Here is a 16,296-nt window from a genome sequence, read left to right as displayed (position 1 = left end):
ATGCTCCTCATTTTATTCTACCTTAGCCATTTTTACCTTCCTCCATTAAGATGCGTGAATTCCATGAAGGCAGAAAACAGGACTTTCTATATCACTAGGGCTTAGGTGAGCACCTGGAATACTGTCAGTGCTTAATAAACGTTTACTGGAGTTGATACATGAATTGAATATAGGGAAAACTTTACTGTGTTTCTATTGGCACATTTATAATATTCCTTTTGGCTTCATACCCTTTATTATTTCTTACAAACTATTCTTTGTTTTCTATCATATCAGAAAGAGGCAGGTGAGGGAAAGATCCAGATAAATGATGAGCCCTGGTGCCCATGAATATTCATATAAATTAACAGTTCCAAAATTGGTGGAAATATTAACAAGTCTCTTCTGTTGGGAAGAGATTACTGGGAGGTGGTAAACCTGATTTTTTGGCTTTTCATGGTTTCATACAGGCCTTCTATATAACAGGCTGTTACGTTTGAGGAACAGGCACAATAAGAGTTGTCTGAACCAAGGAGTAAAGCTCTGTATCAAAACAATTGTCACCTCTTCTACTACAAATATTAAGCAAACAAACAAAATAAATACTCTATTGGGTGTGAGATGTGGATACAGGTTTTTTGACATGCATCTATTTAAAAATCAAAATCACCTGAAACTAGAGTACAACAACAATTGAAGGTCCATAATGCACCGGGATTATCACCATGGAAAAGATTTGGTCAAAAAATATTGAAGTTGTATAAGTTAGTTTGAAATCACTGTTAAGAAGAGAGATGGGATAGCCTCATCCACCAGAGGGCAGACAGCAGAAGAAAGAAGAACTACAACTCTGCAGCCTGTGGAATGAAAACCACATTCACAGAAAGAGAGACAAAATGAAAAGGCAGAGGACTGTGTACCAGATGAAAGAACAAGATAAAACCCCAGGAAAACAACTAAATGAAGTAGAGACAGGCAACCTTCCAGAAAAAGAAGTCAGAATAATGATACTGAAGATGATCCAGGACCTTGGAAAAAGAATGGAGGCAAAGATCAAGAAGATGCAAGAAATATTTAACAAAGACATAGAAGAATTAAAAAACAAGTACCTGGAAGAATTAAGGAACAAACAAACAGAGATGAACAATACAATATACAATAAATGAAATGAAAAATACACTACAAGGAATCAATAGCAGAATAACTGAGGTAGAAGAATGGATAAGTGACCTGGAAGGCCAAATGGTGGAATTCACTGCCATGGAACAGAATAAAGAATAAAGAATGAAAAGAAATGAAGACAGCCTAAGAGACCTCTGGGACAACAGTAAACACACCAACATTCACATTATAGGGGTCCCAGAAAGGGAAGATAGAGAGAAAGGACCCAAGAAAATATTTGCAGAGATTATAGTCAAAAACTTCCCTAACATGGGAAAGGAAATAGCCACCCAAGTCCAGGAAGCACAAAGTCCCAGGCAGGATAAACCCAAGGAGAAACATGCCAAGACACATAGTAATCAAATTGACAAAAATTAAAGACAAAGAAAAATTATTTCTGGATAAAAACTCTCCAGAAAGTGGGCACAGAGGGAATCTACCTCAACATAATAAAGGCCATATATGACAAACCCACAGCACACATAATTCTCAATGGTGAAAAACTGAAAGCATTTCCTCTAAGATAGGAAAAAGACAAGGATGTCCACTCTCACCACTATTATTCAACATAGTTTTAGAAGTCCTAGCTACAGCAATCAGAGAAAAAAAGAAATAAAAGGAATCCAAATTGGAAAAGAAGTAAAACTGTCACTGTTTGCAGATGACATGATACTCTACATAGATAATCCTAAAGATGCCACCAGAAAACGACCAGAGCTAATCAATGAATTTGGTAAAGTTGCAGGATACAAAATTAACGCACAGAATACACTAACAACAAAAAATGAGAAATAGAAATTAAGGAAACAACCCCATTCACCATTGCAACAAACAGAAAAAAATACCTAGGAATAAACCTACCTAAGGAGGTAAAAGTCCTGTACTCAGAAAACTATAAGACACTGATGAAAGAAACCAAAGATGACACAAACAGATGGAGAGATATACCATGTTCTTGGATTGGAAGAATCAATAATGTGAAAATGACTATACTACCCAAAGCCATCTACAGATTCAATGCAATCCTTATTAAATTACCAATGGCATTTTTTTACAGAACTAGAACAAAAATTCTTAAAATTTGTATGGAGACACAAAAGACCCCAAGTAGCCAAAGCAATCTTGAGGGAAAAAAACAGAGCTGGAGGAATTAGACTCCCTGACTTCAGACTATACTACAAAGCAACAGTAATCAAGACAATACAGCACGGGCACAAAAACAGAAATATAGATCAGTGGAGCAGGATAGAAAGCCCAGAGATAAACCCACTCACCTATGGCCAATGAATCTATGACAAAGGAGGCAAGGATATACAATGGAGAAAAGACAGTCTCTTCAATAAGTGGTGCTGGGAAAACTGGGCAGCTACATGTAAAAGAATGAAATTAGAACCCTCCCTAACACCATATACAAAAATAAACTCAAAATAGATTAAAGACCTAAATGTAAGCCTGGACACTATAAAACTCTTAGAGGAAAACATAGGAAGAACACTCTTTGACATAATCAAAGCAAGATCTTTTTCAACCCACCTCCTAGAGTAACGGAAATAAAAACAAAAATAAACAAATGGGACTTAATTAAACTTAAAAGTTTTTGCACAACAAAGGAAACCATAAACAAGACGAAAAGACAACCCTCCGAATGGGAGAAAATATTTGCAAATGAATCAATGGACAAAGGATTTAATCTCCAAAATATATAAACAGCTCATGCAGCTCAATATTAAAAAAAAAAAACACCCCAATCCCAAAATGGGCAGAAGACCTAAATAGACATTTCTCCAAAGAAGACATACAGATGGCCAAGAAGCACATGAAAAGCTGCTCAACATCACTAATTAGAGAAATGCAAATCAAAACTACAATGAGGTATCACCTCACACCAGTCAGAGTGGGCATCATCAGAAAATCTACAAACAATAAATGCTGGAGAGGGTGTGGAGAAAACGGAACGCTCTTGCACTGTTGGTGGGAATGTAAACTGATACACCCACTATGGAGAACAGTATGGAAGTTCCTTAAAAAACTAAAAATAGAATTACCATATGACCCAGCAATCCCACTTCTGGGCATATAACCTGAGAAAACCATAATTCAAAAAGACACATGCACCCCAATGTTCACTGCAGCACTGTTTACAACAGCCAAGTCATGGAAGTAACCTAAATGCCCATCGACAAATGGATAAAGAAGATGTGGTACATATGTACAGTGGAATATTACTCAGCCATAAAAAGGAACGAAATTGGGTCATTTGTAGAGACATGGAAGGACCTAGGGACTATCATACAGACTGCAGTAAGTCAGAAAGAGAAAAACAAATATCGTATATTAATGCATATATGTGGAATCTAGAAAAATGGTACAGATGAACCAGTTTGCAAGGCAGAAATAGAGACACACATGCAGAGAACAAATGTATGGACACCAAATGGGGAAAGAGTCGGGGGGAGGAAGATGAGAGAGAGAGAGAATTTGAGATGACATTTTAATAAAGAATATCTCTTTTTTTAAGTTAGATCCTTCAATGTTAGGTCATTTTAAGCTATTAATATATCTATGCACCATTTTTTCTATATTTACAAAATTTTGTTTCCATAGTTATTCTTAAAAATAAATCTGTCTGGGGGGATAGAGCACTAGTTAGTATAATATTAACATTAATCAAAGATGTAAATCCACTACAAAAAGATTTATTTCCAATAAAAAATCTTAGATTATCATTTTGAATTCTGGGCTATGATATAGAGCCAAATTACTTAGTTACTTTTCCCAAAGGTATTCAGTTAGCTATTTAACTGTCTCTAGAAGTCAACATATTCAAACAAATAGCTGAAACTTGAAATCCAATTCTTTTTAGCAGGATTAGTTTACAAGTATATCTGATAAATCAGTGTTAAAAAGTCAAATATCTTTCTAATTAAGCAGAAGTTAAAAAAACTAAACCTCTGAAAAATGAATATATGTACTTATGTATGTACATATATATGTGAACCTATGCATATATGCATGTATATGTACACACCTCTATACATATATATAATTAGAACAGTCTGCAACAAGTATACTCTCCTAATTTCATATATGTGTCATTGGTCAACATAAACTACATCTGCAATAGTCTTGCAGAGGAAGGATACACTTGTAGAAGATCTGTTCTTTCTAAGAATTGTTGCTTTGCTTCTGAGAAGCATTAATTTGGCCCTGAAACCAACCAGTGTCAAGGGTCATAGCCATTCACTAAACTAACTCAATTGCTTAAACTAATCTCTTTGGAGAAAATGTTTACACTTAAGATAGATCTGAGACTATCTGATCACCTTAACACAACCCAACACAAAGAAAGAATACAGAGGATCTACTCAGTTGCTGGAGCTTTAGTAATCAAACGTGGCCTGAGCACACAAACCCAGGTCCTCCTGGCTAATTCCAGTTTGCTTGTTTTCTAGCTCTAGGTTTACTGATGTTTCAAGTGACTTGAGTACACACTGTGAAGTTTCCCTCCATGTGCTTTAAGCTGTATGTTGCTGACAGATACACTTTCTATAACACTGCTTATAACTGTACCTCTTTTCCATACCTTTGTTTTCAGATTCTGCATGCTGAAATCCCCTTCTGTAGCATGGTAAGCTCATTTTAATTTAGAAAGAGATTGGTAGTACTTTTCAATGGGAACTTTTAAAATAGAAATAGAACAAGATCCATTCATACAATAAAATGAAAGTAAAAACAATAAAATGCTCCAAATTCATTTGTTTTCCTTATTGAATTCACTAACTTCTTTCTTTCCTTCCTTCCTTTTTGGTAGCTAAAAGCTATTCTGATGCTACTCGGAAAGCAGTGTTGTAATGACTAACGAAGCACCACCACAAGATAAAATTTGTTTTTTTCATTTTTCCAGAAAGTAGAGTCCTGAATTTGAGTTAAGAATTAATTCCTAACTCTTTTATTAAATTTAATTTTGTCAAATCAATTAATTAAATCTAATTAATTGGGGTAGATTAATTCCTTTTTGGAATATTTGAAATATATGAGATCCACACAGAAGTTTTAAGGATTACTAATTTTCCTATGGTGAATCACTGTAGTTATTAATAAGGTTTGCCATTTACCTTGGTCCATTTTGAGAAAGCCTCTAATTTGTAAATTACCTCCAGGATTTTTTGGCATCATCTCATAAGAATTTACTTTTATGAATAGTAATATAAAAGAAAAATATATAAAATTTTAAACAAGTCAGTGTCTAAAACAAATACATTAAAATAAACATACTAGAATTACTAGAATCTAAAATAAATACATTAGATTGTAGGTAGAGAAAAATGTAATTGCATATCAGGAAAATTATATTCTAATTGGCAAGTAAAATAATCAAATGGAATCTTAAAATTTCTTAATATGCATTATTTCAAGGAGTTAGATGATACATACAAGAATCTTATTCTTCTTTAGGTTCCTGATCAAATACACCAAATTAATATATTATACACTCATAATCATGTAGGAAGAGGTTTAGAAAAGAGAAATCAGAAAAGAAGAGTATGTGTGTCTGTGTATGCATACTTGTGTGTCTGTGTGGGGAGCTTTTCAGATGTCAGAGAGTGTCATTCCCTAATCAGTTTTAGTAAGCTCTTCACACACTTATCCCCTTGAATTTAAAGGGAGATTGGAATGCTTACTGGAAAACATAGATTACATAATCACTTTTTTCGGGCCACAGAAGAGAGAATCCCTTTTTGCAGTGACCGGAAGAGTTCCCATATTCTTTTAAAAGAGTAATAGCAGAGAGCACACCACAGAGACTGTCAGTCCCTTGAGCATTTAAATATGCGACCGTTTTGCACTGCAAATGTAATTTAACTAAGGTTGTGAATAAAAAGAGGGCTTCTCTTCTTTATAGCTACTTTAAATGTCAACAAAATGAATTATCTTAAGAATGTCAAATACTAAAATGGTGTTTTGATACACCTCAGTCCAAGTATTCTCCATTAGTTGAATTTGTTCACTTCCTCCAGCATTCTGGAAGAAGGATTTTTGTGGAACTATCCTGTATTGAGAGGTATCATACTGTATAGAATATGTTTTCATTGCTCATGCAATTTACATATAGTGATATTGCCACCAATATGAAATATTATGCAGGAAGACATGAAATTGTCTGAAATATAATGTGGTGATTTTGAAGGTTCATATTGTAAAATTTTTACAAGCACAGTCCTATATATAAGTACACCCATATGCAAAAATCCACTGTGTTCTTTAAATGAAGCTAAATTATGGAGATTAAAATATCAGTGTTATAGAAAATCATTAATAATAGATATCTTTTCATTACCCTTACCAAGGAGAAATTGATTTTTTCTAGGAAACCATTCAGAAAACAATTCAGGTAATACAAAAGCACTCCCAAGACCAAAATATCACCTCCAAAATGTTATATTTTTCTCCTTATTAATTTTCATAAAGGCTACAAATATATCACCAAACGTACTTTGGAACTTTTATGAGTATAAAGAAAACATATCCATCTTTGAATTGTGTCTTAGGCTTCATAATTATTTAGAGTGTGTGCTTGGAATCCAACAAAAAGGAAGAAATGGAAAGAGAAGTGATTTAAAAAGAATTTTTCTACAGAAAAAAGCATTTCTAAAAATCAATGTGATGTCTGAATTAACCTGGTTTCTTTCTTTATTGTATGTCTATAGTAAATGAAAAAGTCCTTAGAGACTTGATGGGGCTGTTGCCTAAGGAACTCTTCAGAAAACATCTTTTCATTGAATGTGACCCAGAATCAGGAGGAAGGTTGAAGGTGGGAAAGTACACTCAGTTCCCATGATATACTTTTGCATATAATCAATCATCTTTTCTAAACACAAACCATATACATGTGATAAATCTGGTGTTGCTTCCAAGATTTCTATTTTGTCTATGTGTCTGGGGCACCCTATCAGGCCAAGTAGGGAAACACATTTCTGATTTTTCTTTCTCAATGCAGAAATACTTTATTAAACCACTGACTCTGGAATCACTATGTCATTCAGTCATCTTGATCCTACCATTCTATGTAGTTGTGCAAGGCCACAGAATTAGGTGAAAACCCCTCTACTGAGGTAAATAACAGGTAGAGATCCAAATATACTTCTTATTTCTAAGTCCACCACAGGTCATAATATGTTAAGTCTTCTAAAACACTTTATTTGGTGAAATTTAGAAATATTAAAAAGGCCAAAGTGGTACAATCAGCCTCCCACTGGCAAATTAAGAAATAAAAAAGGTTGTCACTGTGATAAAGATATGAAACTTGGAACTTGGAAAGTTGGAAACTTAAATTAGAACAGGAAAAAAGATGGAAGCGTAAGCAGCTACAAATTCTAAACCTCAGTCTGAAGTATATGCTATCTTTTCAAAAATCAACAGAATTTAATATCATTTCATTTTTGTTCAGATATTGAATAGTTGATCCCGTTTTACTATTAACATATCCCTTTATCTTTTAAATCCCAGCTCTAAAGTTTATTAGAGAACTCAGATATATTTTCATATGATCCACAGCACTGAAATATGTTTAAGATACTCAAATCTGTATAATCACCTCTGAGAAGTATTTGGCAATGTGATGATTTCACTCTTTTAGAAGCTTAGTCACACATGTCTATCTGAAATTTTGTTTTAAGTGTAATAAGAGCCCTGAATTATAACTAAAGCAAATAGAATTAGGCTCTAGAAAATATAATTTCTGTAAAGAAAATTAAACTCTTTAACTTCTATTACGTTGTAATTCACTAATTTACTTTCTATTAATATCACTTTTAAAGCTATACAATTATAAAAAGGAGTACATGTCACAAAGCCTCTAAATACAAATAAAATTTCTTATTAATTATTATTACACGTGTTCATAAGTAAAACTAAGAATCAACTGGCCCCTTATGTGACCCTGTCAGAGTTCAAGGCTAAGAAAGGAAACTTGGCCAAAGAAGGAAGACCTTTAACTTCTCAATCTGAATATGTCTACAGGGCCAGAGTAATTGGACATCCCTTTAGAAAGAGGGAAAAGACCTAGTGATCCAGCTGATCTATGCTGTCTCAACATCCTTACCACTTTGAATTACCTTTCTAAACAAAGATTTACTCTTTTTCTAATATATGTCTCCATCTCTGGTTTTGAATCCAGTTTATTTCAGCCCAAATGTGGGAAACTGGAAGCCAGTAAGCCCTGACAGATCTCCAGACAAGTTGCGTTAGGCCTGTACATTGCTGACCATACAATGTTTAAAAAGCAGTAGCTAACTTTGAACACAAAGATGTGGAGCTCCTCCTGAAAACCTGGAACTTTTGGTGACCTAGGACCTTTCCAAAATGGGAGCAATTTAGTGTCAATCTGTCCAGACACCAGACATGCATCTCCAGCTTTCTACAGTTCCTTCCATTCTTTATTGTCTCACTGACCTCGACACGAAGAACGTGTTACTCTTTGACAGTTCCAATAAACATCCTTTGTGTTACGTTCAACATGCTAGAATCTGAGTTAGAACCTTCTGATTCAGTGGTTTCTTTCCCACTTCCAAGTTGAAGACTGATTCACTTGACCGAAACCTTGATTCTGTTTCCAGATCACAGTCCTTACCTTAATCCTCAACTTTTTCCTGTTTCTTTGTCAAACATTTTAACCTCCCCTTCCCAACCAGTTCTATTGGAATATACCAGTTCCAATTAACTTTTTATAAATTTGAGATTTAGTTACTCCTATCATTAGTATATAGGTAAACTCTTGACCACTGTAGAACGTAGGTTTTTAACAAGAATGAAAATTACAAGAAAGTTAACAGTATAACTTCAGGGAAATAATATTAAGGGAAAATTTCCCATGATACATTCTATTAAAATATTTGATGGCAGAGGTTTTACTTCAAATACCCTTTGTTTAAGCAACAGTTCAGAGAAACAAGTTTTATATGTATGGTATCAATACTGTGACTAAGACTTCTCTTTTGTCCTTTGCTCAAAAGTACTCCTTTCTATGAAATATATAATTGTTTAAGAGCCCAACTTCAAAGTCTAAATGTGTGGGTTTTTTTTTTTTCTAACAGCATTTTTCAATAAAGCACAATAGTCACAGCTTTGAAATGCATATTGAGTGTCTCTGGCAATAAAACTCATGCTTTCTCAATAACTGATAAGGTTGTGGTTGAAAGAAAAGACAGGTTATAGGTTGTCTTTGAACTTTCATGAAAACTATGAAAAATTCAATATTTCAGTTGTATTTTTCCACAAATGGACTCACCACGGCAATGAACTCCTTCATCATACCCATCTGAGCAGTCCAGGACGCCGTTGCAGAGCTGGGATAAATGGACACATCTGTTGGCACCAAGGCAAGCAATGTGATTCAAGGGGCACTTGATTTCTACCTCCACAGGACCTGGAAAAATGCAAAAAGGAACACAGTGATTTAGTTTTTTTTTTTTTTTTTTTTTATCACTAAAACTGTTAAGCACGAGAAATTGCTAGCGTGAATTCACAAAATAAAATGATAGGCAATACTACCGGAGGGCAGCTCTGATTCTCAGAGACATCAAAATTGGCCTATGTAATACAAAATACCTAATTTTTAAAGGCTGCATAGGAAATAAAATAATATGTATGTTTTTCAAATAATGCATTTAAAACACAAGTATTCTTTCGACCCTTAAAGAGGCATGGATTGAAAATCTAAGGGTTGGTTTGAGTCATTGTTCTATTTCTTATCCTTAGATAAGTGGACAAGGTGCTTAAACCCTGTAAGTTTCAAGTCCTGCAACTGTGAAATATGAAAAATGGCAACTTCTTGGCATGGCTCTTTTTATTTATTTTATTTTATTTTATTTTTTAATTGATGAGTACACATCAAGTGTTAGGCACTAAGTGCTTTACATGTATTAACTCATTTAATCTTCCTAACAGCCTTTTGAACTGGTACTATCTCTGTTCCCATTTTACAGATTTGGAAACTTGAGATATCAAAGCTAAATAATGTGACCAAAATACAGCTGGAATTATCCTATGTTATGTCTGAGTGCACAGAGACCCCAAATGAGTCATCAGCAGTTCTACAGTGAACAGGAACTGGGGGTTAGCACTAGAACTCATTGTACAGCCTGACCATTTTAAACAAACAAATCCATCCATACTACGCAAATACATACAGAAAGGTTCTTTGTGCTTCCTGAATAAGGAGGCCAGATAATCTGTACAGACACTCCTCTAGAGACGATCAACTAGGGTTCGGGAAGATCTTTTCCCTTGTATTCTTATAATGCAAAATACTATTAGATGAATGGATACTGTGCTTTTGCTCTGATGCATAGCTACTTTGAAAACCTATACACTGAAAACATTTTTTTTTGAATTTTTGAATTTTATATTATTTATTTTTTTATACAGCAGGTCCTTATTAGTCATCCATTTTATACACATCAGTGTATACATGTCAATCCCAATAGCCCAATTCATCACACCACCACCACCACACCCCGCCGCTTTCCCCCTCTGGTGTCCATACATTTGTTCTCTGCATCTGTGTCTCAATTTCTGCCCTGCAAACCAGTTCACCTGTAACATTTTTCTAGGTTCCACATATATGCGTTAATATATGATACTTGTTTTTCTCTTCCTGACTTACTTCACTCTGTATGACGGTCTCTAGATCCATCCATGTCTCAACAAAAGACCAATTTTGTCCCTTTTTATGGCTGAGTAATATTCCATTGTATATATGTACCACATCTTCTGTATCCATTCATCTGGCGATGGGCATTTAGGTTGCTTCCATGACCTGGCTATTGTAAACAGTGCTGCAATGAACATTGGGGTGCATGTGTCTTTTTGAATTATGGTTTTCTCTGGGTATATGCCCAATACTGGGATTGCTGGATCATATGGTAATTCTATTTTTAGTTTTTTAAGGAAACTCCACACTGTTCTTCACAGTGGCTGTAACAATTTACATTCCCACCAACAGTGCAAGAGGGTTCCCTTTTCTCCACACCCTCTCCAGCATTTGTTGTTTGTAGATTTTCTGATGATGCCCATTCTAACTGCTGTGAGGTGACACCTCATTGTACTTTTGATTTGCATTTCTCTAATAATTAGTGATGTTGAGCAGCTTTTTGTGTGCTTCTTGGCCATCTGTATGTCTTCTTTGGAGAAATGTCTATTTAGGTCTTCTGCCCATTTTGGGATTGGGTTGTTTGTTTTTTTAATATTGAGTTGCACAAGCTGTTTATATATTTTGGAGATTAATCCTTTGTCCATTTATACGTTTGCAAATATTTTCTCCCATTCTCAGGGTTGTCTTTTTGTCTTGTTTATGGTTTCTTTTGTTGTGCAAAATCTTTGAAGTTTCATTAGGTCCCATTTGTTCATTTTTGTTTTTGTTTCCATTACTCTAGGAGGTGTATCAAAAAAGATCTTGCCGTGATTTATGTCAAAGAGTGTTCTTCCTATGTTTTCCTCTAAGAGTTTTATAGTGTCCAGGCTTACATTCACGTCTCTAATCCATTTTGAGTTTATTTTTCTGTATGGTGTTAGGGAGGGTTCTAATTTCATTCTTTTACATGTAGCTGTACAGTTTTCCCAGCATCACTTATTGAAGAGACTGCCTTTTCTCCATTGTATATCCTTGCCTCCTCTGTCATAGATTAGTTAACCATAGGTGAGTGGGTTTATCTCTGGGCTTTCTATCCTGCTCCACTGATCTATATTTCTGTTTTTGTGCCCATACTGTATTGTCTTGTAGCTCTGTAGTATAGTCTGAAGTCAGGGAGTCTGATTCTTCCAGCTCCGCTATTTTCCCTCAAGACTGCTTTGGGTGTCCGGGGTCTTTTGTGTCTCCATACAATTTTTAAGATATTTTCTTCTAGTTCTGTAAAAATTGCCATTGGTAATTTGATAGGGATTGCATTCAATCTGTAAATTACTTTCGGTAGTATAGCCTTTTCATAATACTGATTCTTCCAATCCAAGAACATGGTATATCTCTCCATCTGTTGGTATCATCTTTAATTTCTTTCATCAGTGTCTTACAATTTTCTGCATACAGGTCTTTTGTCTCCCTCGGTAGGTTTATTCCTAGGTATTTTACCCTTTTTGTTGCAATGGTAAATGGGAGTGTTTCCTTAATTTCTCTTTCAGAATTTTCATCATTAGTATATAGGAATGCAAAAGATTTCTGTGCATTAATTTTGTACCCTGCAACTTTACCAAATTCATTGATTAGCTCTACTAATTTTCTGGTGGCATCTTTACAATTCTCTATGTATAGTAATCATGTCATCTGCAAACAGTGACAGTTTTACTTCTTGTTTTCCAATTTGTATTACTTTTATTTCTTTTTCTTCTCTGACTGTCGTGGCTAGGACTTCCAAAACTATGTTGAATAATAGTGCTGTAAGTGGACATCCTTGTCTTGTTTCTGATCTTAGAGGAAATGTTTTCAGTTTTTCACCATTGAGATAATGTTTGCTGTGAGTCTGTCGTATATGGCCTTTATTATGTCGAGGTAGGTTCCCTCTATGCCCACTTTCTGGAGAGTTTTTATCATAAATGGGTGTTGAATTTTGTCAAAAGCTTTTTCTGCATCTATTGGGATGACCATATGGTTTTTATTCTTCCATTTGTTAATATGGTGTATCACATTGATTGATTTGCATATATTGAAGAATCCTTGCATCACTGGGATAAATTCCACTTGCTCATAGTGTCTGATCCTTTTAATGTGTTGTTGGATTCTGTTTGCTAGTATTTTGTTGAGGATTTTTGCATCCATATTCATCAGAGATATTGGTCTGTAATTTTCTTTTTTTGTACTATCTTTGTCTGGTTTTGGTATCAGGGTGATGGTGGCCTCCTAGAATGAGTTTGGGAGTGTTCCTTCCTCTGCAATTTTTTGGAAGAGTTTGAGAAGGATGGGTGTTAGCTTTTCTCTAAAGGTTTGATAGAATTCACCTGTGAAGCCATCTGGTCCTGGACTTTTGTTTGTTGGAAGATATTTAATCAGAGTTTCAATTTCATTACTTGTGATTGGTCTGTTCATATTTTCTGTTTCTTCCTGGTTCAGTCTTGGAAGGTTATACCTTTCTAAGAATTTTTCCATTTCTTCCAGGTTGTCCATTTTATTGGCATAGAGTTGCTTGTAGTAGTCTCTTAGGATGCTTTGTATTTCTGCCATGTCTGTTGTAACTTCTCCTTTTTCATTTCTAATATTATTGACTTGAGCCCTTTCCCTCTTTGTCTTCATCAGTCTGGCTAATGGTTTATCAATTTTGTTTATCTTCTGAAAGAACCAGCTTTTAGTTTTATTGATCTTCGCTATTCTTTTCTTTGTTTCTATTTCATTTATTTCTGCTCTGATCTTTATGATTTCTTTCCTTCTGCTAACTTTGGGTTTTGTGTGTTCTTCTTTCTCTGGTTAAGTTTAGGTGTAAGTTAGATTGTTTATTTGAGGTGTAAGTTAGATTTAGGTGTAAGTTAGATTGTTTATTTGAGACTTTTCTCGTTTCCTGAGGAAGGCTTGTATAGCTATAAACTTCCCTCTTAGAACTCCTGTTGCTGCATCCCACAGGTTTTGGATCATTGTGTTTTCATTGTCATTTGTCTCTAGGTATTTTTTGATTTCCTCTTTGACTTCTTCAGTGATCTCTTGGTTATTTAGTAACATACTGTTTAGCCTCCATGTGTTTGTATTTTTTACATTTTTTCCCTGTAAGTCATTTCTAATCTCATAGCATTGTGGTCAGAAAAGATGCTTGATATGACCAATTTTCTTAAATTTACTGAAGCTTGATTTGTGACCCAAGATGTGATCTATCCTGGAGAATGTTCCATGCACACTTGAGAAGAAAGTGTAATCTGCTGTTTTTGGATGGAATGTCCTATAAATATCAATTAAATCTATCTGGTCTATTGTGTCATTTAAAGCTTCTGTTTCCTTATTTCTTTTCACTTTGGATGATCTGTCCATTGGTGTAAGTGAGCTGTTAAAGTCCCCCACTGTTATTGTGTTACTGTTGATTTCCTCTTTTATAGCTGTTAGCAGTTACCTTATGTATTGAGGTGCTCCTATGTTGGGTGCATATATAATTGTTGTACCTTCTTCTTGGATTGATCCCTTGATCATTATGTAGTGTCCTTCCTTGTCTCTTGTAACATTCTTTATCTTAAAGTCTATTTTATCTGATATGAGTAGTGCTACTCCAGCTCTCTTTTGATTTCCACTTGCACGGAATATCTTTTCCCATCCCCTCACTTTCAGTCTGAATGTGTTCCTAGGTCTGAAGTGGGTCTCTTGTAGACAGCATATATATTGGTCTTGTATCCATTTAGCAAACCTGTGTCTTTTGGTTGGAGCATTTAATCCATTTACATTTAAGGTAATTATTGATATGTATGTTCCTATTACCATTTTCTTAATTGTTTTGGCTTTGTTTTGGTAGGTCCTTTTCTTCTCGTGTTTCCCACTTAGAGAAGTTTCTTTAGCATTCATTGTAGAGCTGGTTTGGTGGTGCTGAATTCTCTTAGCTTTTGCTTGTCTGTAAAGCTTTTGATTTCTCCATCGAATCTGAATGAGATGCTTGCTGGGTAGAGTAATCTTGGTTGTATGTTCTTCTCTTTCATCACTTTAAGTATATCAAGCCACTCCCTTCTGGCTTGTAGAGTTTCTGCTGAGAAATCAGCTGTTAACCTTATGGGAGTTCCCTTGTGTGTTATTTGTCATTTTTTCCCCTGCTGCTTTCAATAATTTTTCTTTGTGTTTAATTTTTGCCAAATTGATTACTATGTGTCTTGGCGTGTTTCTCCTTGGGTTTATCCTATATGGGACTCTCTGCGCTTCCTGGACTTCGGTGGCCATTTCCTTTCCCATATTAGGGATGTTTTTGACTATAATCTCTTCAAATATTTTCTCGGGTCCTTTCTCTCTCTCTTCTCCTTCTGCGACCCCTCTAATGCGAATGTTGTTGCATTTAATGTTGTCCCAGAGGTCTCTTAGGCTGTCTTCATTTCTTTTCATTCTTTTTTATTTATTCTGTTCCGCAGCAGTGAATTCCACCATTCTGTATTCCAGGTCACTTATTCGTTCTTCTGCCTCAGTTATTCTGGTATTGATTCCTTCTAGTGTAGTTTTCTTTTCAGTTATTGTATTGTTCATCTCTGTTTGTTCTTTAATTCTTCTAGGTCTTTGTTAAACATTTCTTGCATCTTCTTGATCTTTGCCTCCATTCTTTTTCCGAATCCTGGATCATCTTCACTATCATTATTCTGAATTCTTCTTCTGGAAGGTTGCCTATCTCCACTTCATTTAGTTGTTTTTCTGGGGTTTTATCTTGTTCCTTCATCTGGTACATAGCCCTCTGCTTTTTCATCTTGTCTATCTTTCTGTGAATGTCGTTTTTTTCCCACAGGCTGCAGGACTGTAGTTCTTCTTGCTTCTGCTGTCTGCCCTCTGGTGGATAAGGCTATCTAAGAGGCTTGTGCAAATTTCCTGATGGGAGGGACTGGTAGCGGGTAGAGCTGTGTGTTGCTCTGGTAGGCCGAGGTCAGTAAAACTTTAATCAGCTTGACAGCTGATGGGTGGGGCTGGGTTCCCTCCCTGTTGGGTGTTTGGCCTGAGGCGACCCAACACTGGAGCCTATGCAGGCTCTTTGGTGGGGCTAATTGCAGAGTCTGGGAAGGCTCACGCCAGGGAGTACTTCCCAGAACTTCTGCTGCCAGTGTCCTTGTCCTCATGGTGAGACACAGGCACCCCCTGCCTCTGCAGGAGACCCTCCAACACTAGCAGGTAGGTCTGGTTCAGTCTCCTATGGGGTCACTGCTCCTTTCCCTGGGTCCCGACAGACACACTACTTTTTGTATGCCCTCCAAGAGTGGAGTCTCTGTTTCCCCCAGTCCTGTCGAAGTCCTGCTATCAAATCCCACTAGGCTTCAAAGTCTGATTCTCTAGGAATTCCTCCCCCCGTTGCCAGACCCCCAGGTTCGGAAGCCTGACATGGGGCTCCGAACCTTCACTCCAGTGGGTGGACTTCTGTGGTATAATTGTTCTCCAGTTTGTGAGTCACCCACCCAGCAGTTATGTGATTTGATTTTATTGTAATTGTGCCCCTCCTGCCATCTCATTGT

At 35.8% G+C, this 16,296-nt stretch overlaps 1 protein-coding gene across 1 annotated transcript in view; it reads right to left on the bottom strand.

Moving 5' to 3' along the window:
- The window catches only part of LRP1B (LDL receptor related protein 1B), a 1,442,028-nt gene that overhangs the window by 1,088,221 nt on the left and 337,511 nt on the right, over positions 1 to 16,296 (bottom strand). The window contains exon 3 of the mRNA XM_060151186.1: positions 9,428 to 9,565. Coding sequence (XP_060007169.1) covers positions 9,428 to 9,565 — 138 coding nt within the window. The remainder of the gene's footprint in view (positions 1 to 9,427; positions 9,566 to 16,296) is intronic.

Source organism: Lagenorhynchus albirostris, chromosome 6 (assembly GCF_949774975.1).
Source record: "Lagenorhynchus albirostris chromosome 6, mLagAlb1.1, whole genome shotgun sequence".
Lineage (NCBI taxonomy): Eukaryota > Metazoa > Chordata > Mammalia > Artiodactyla > Delphinidae > Lagenorhynchus > Lagenorhynchus albirostris.
Note: the sequence above shows the minus strand (reverse complement) of the source record. Positions and strands in the feature narration are given on the sequence as shown.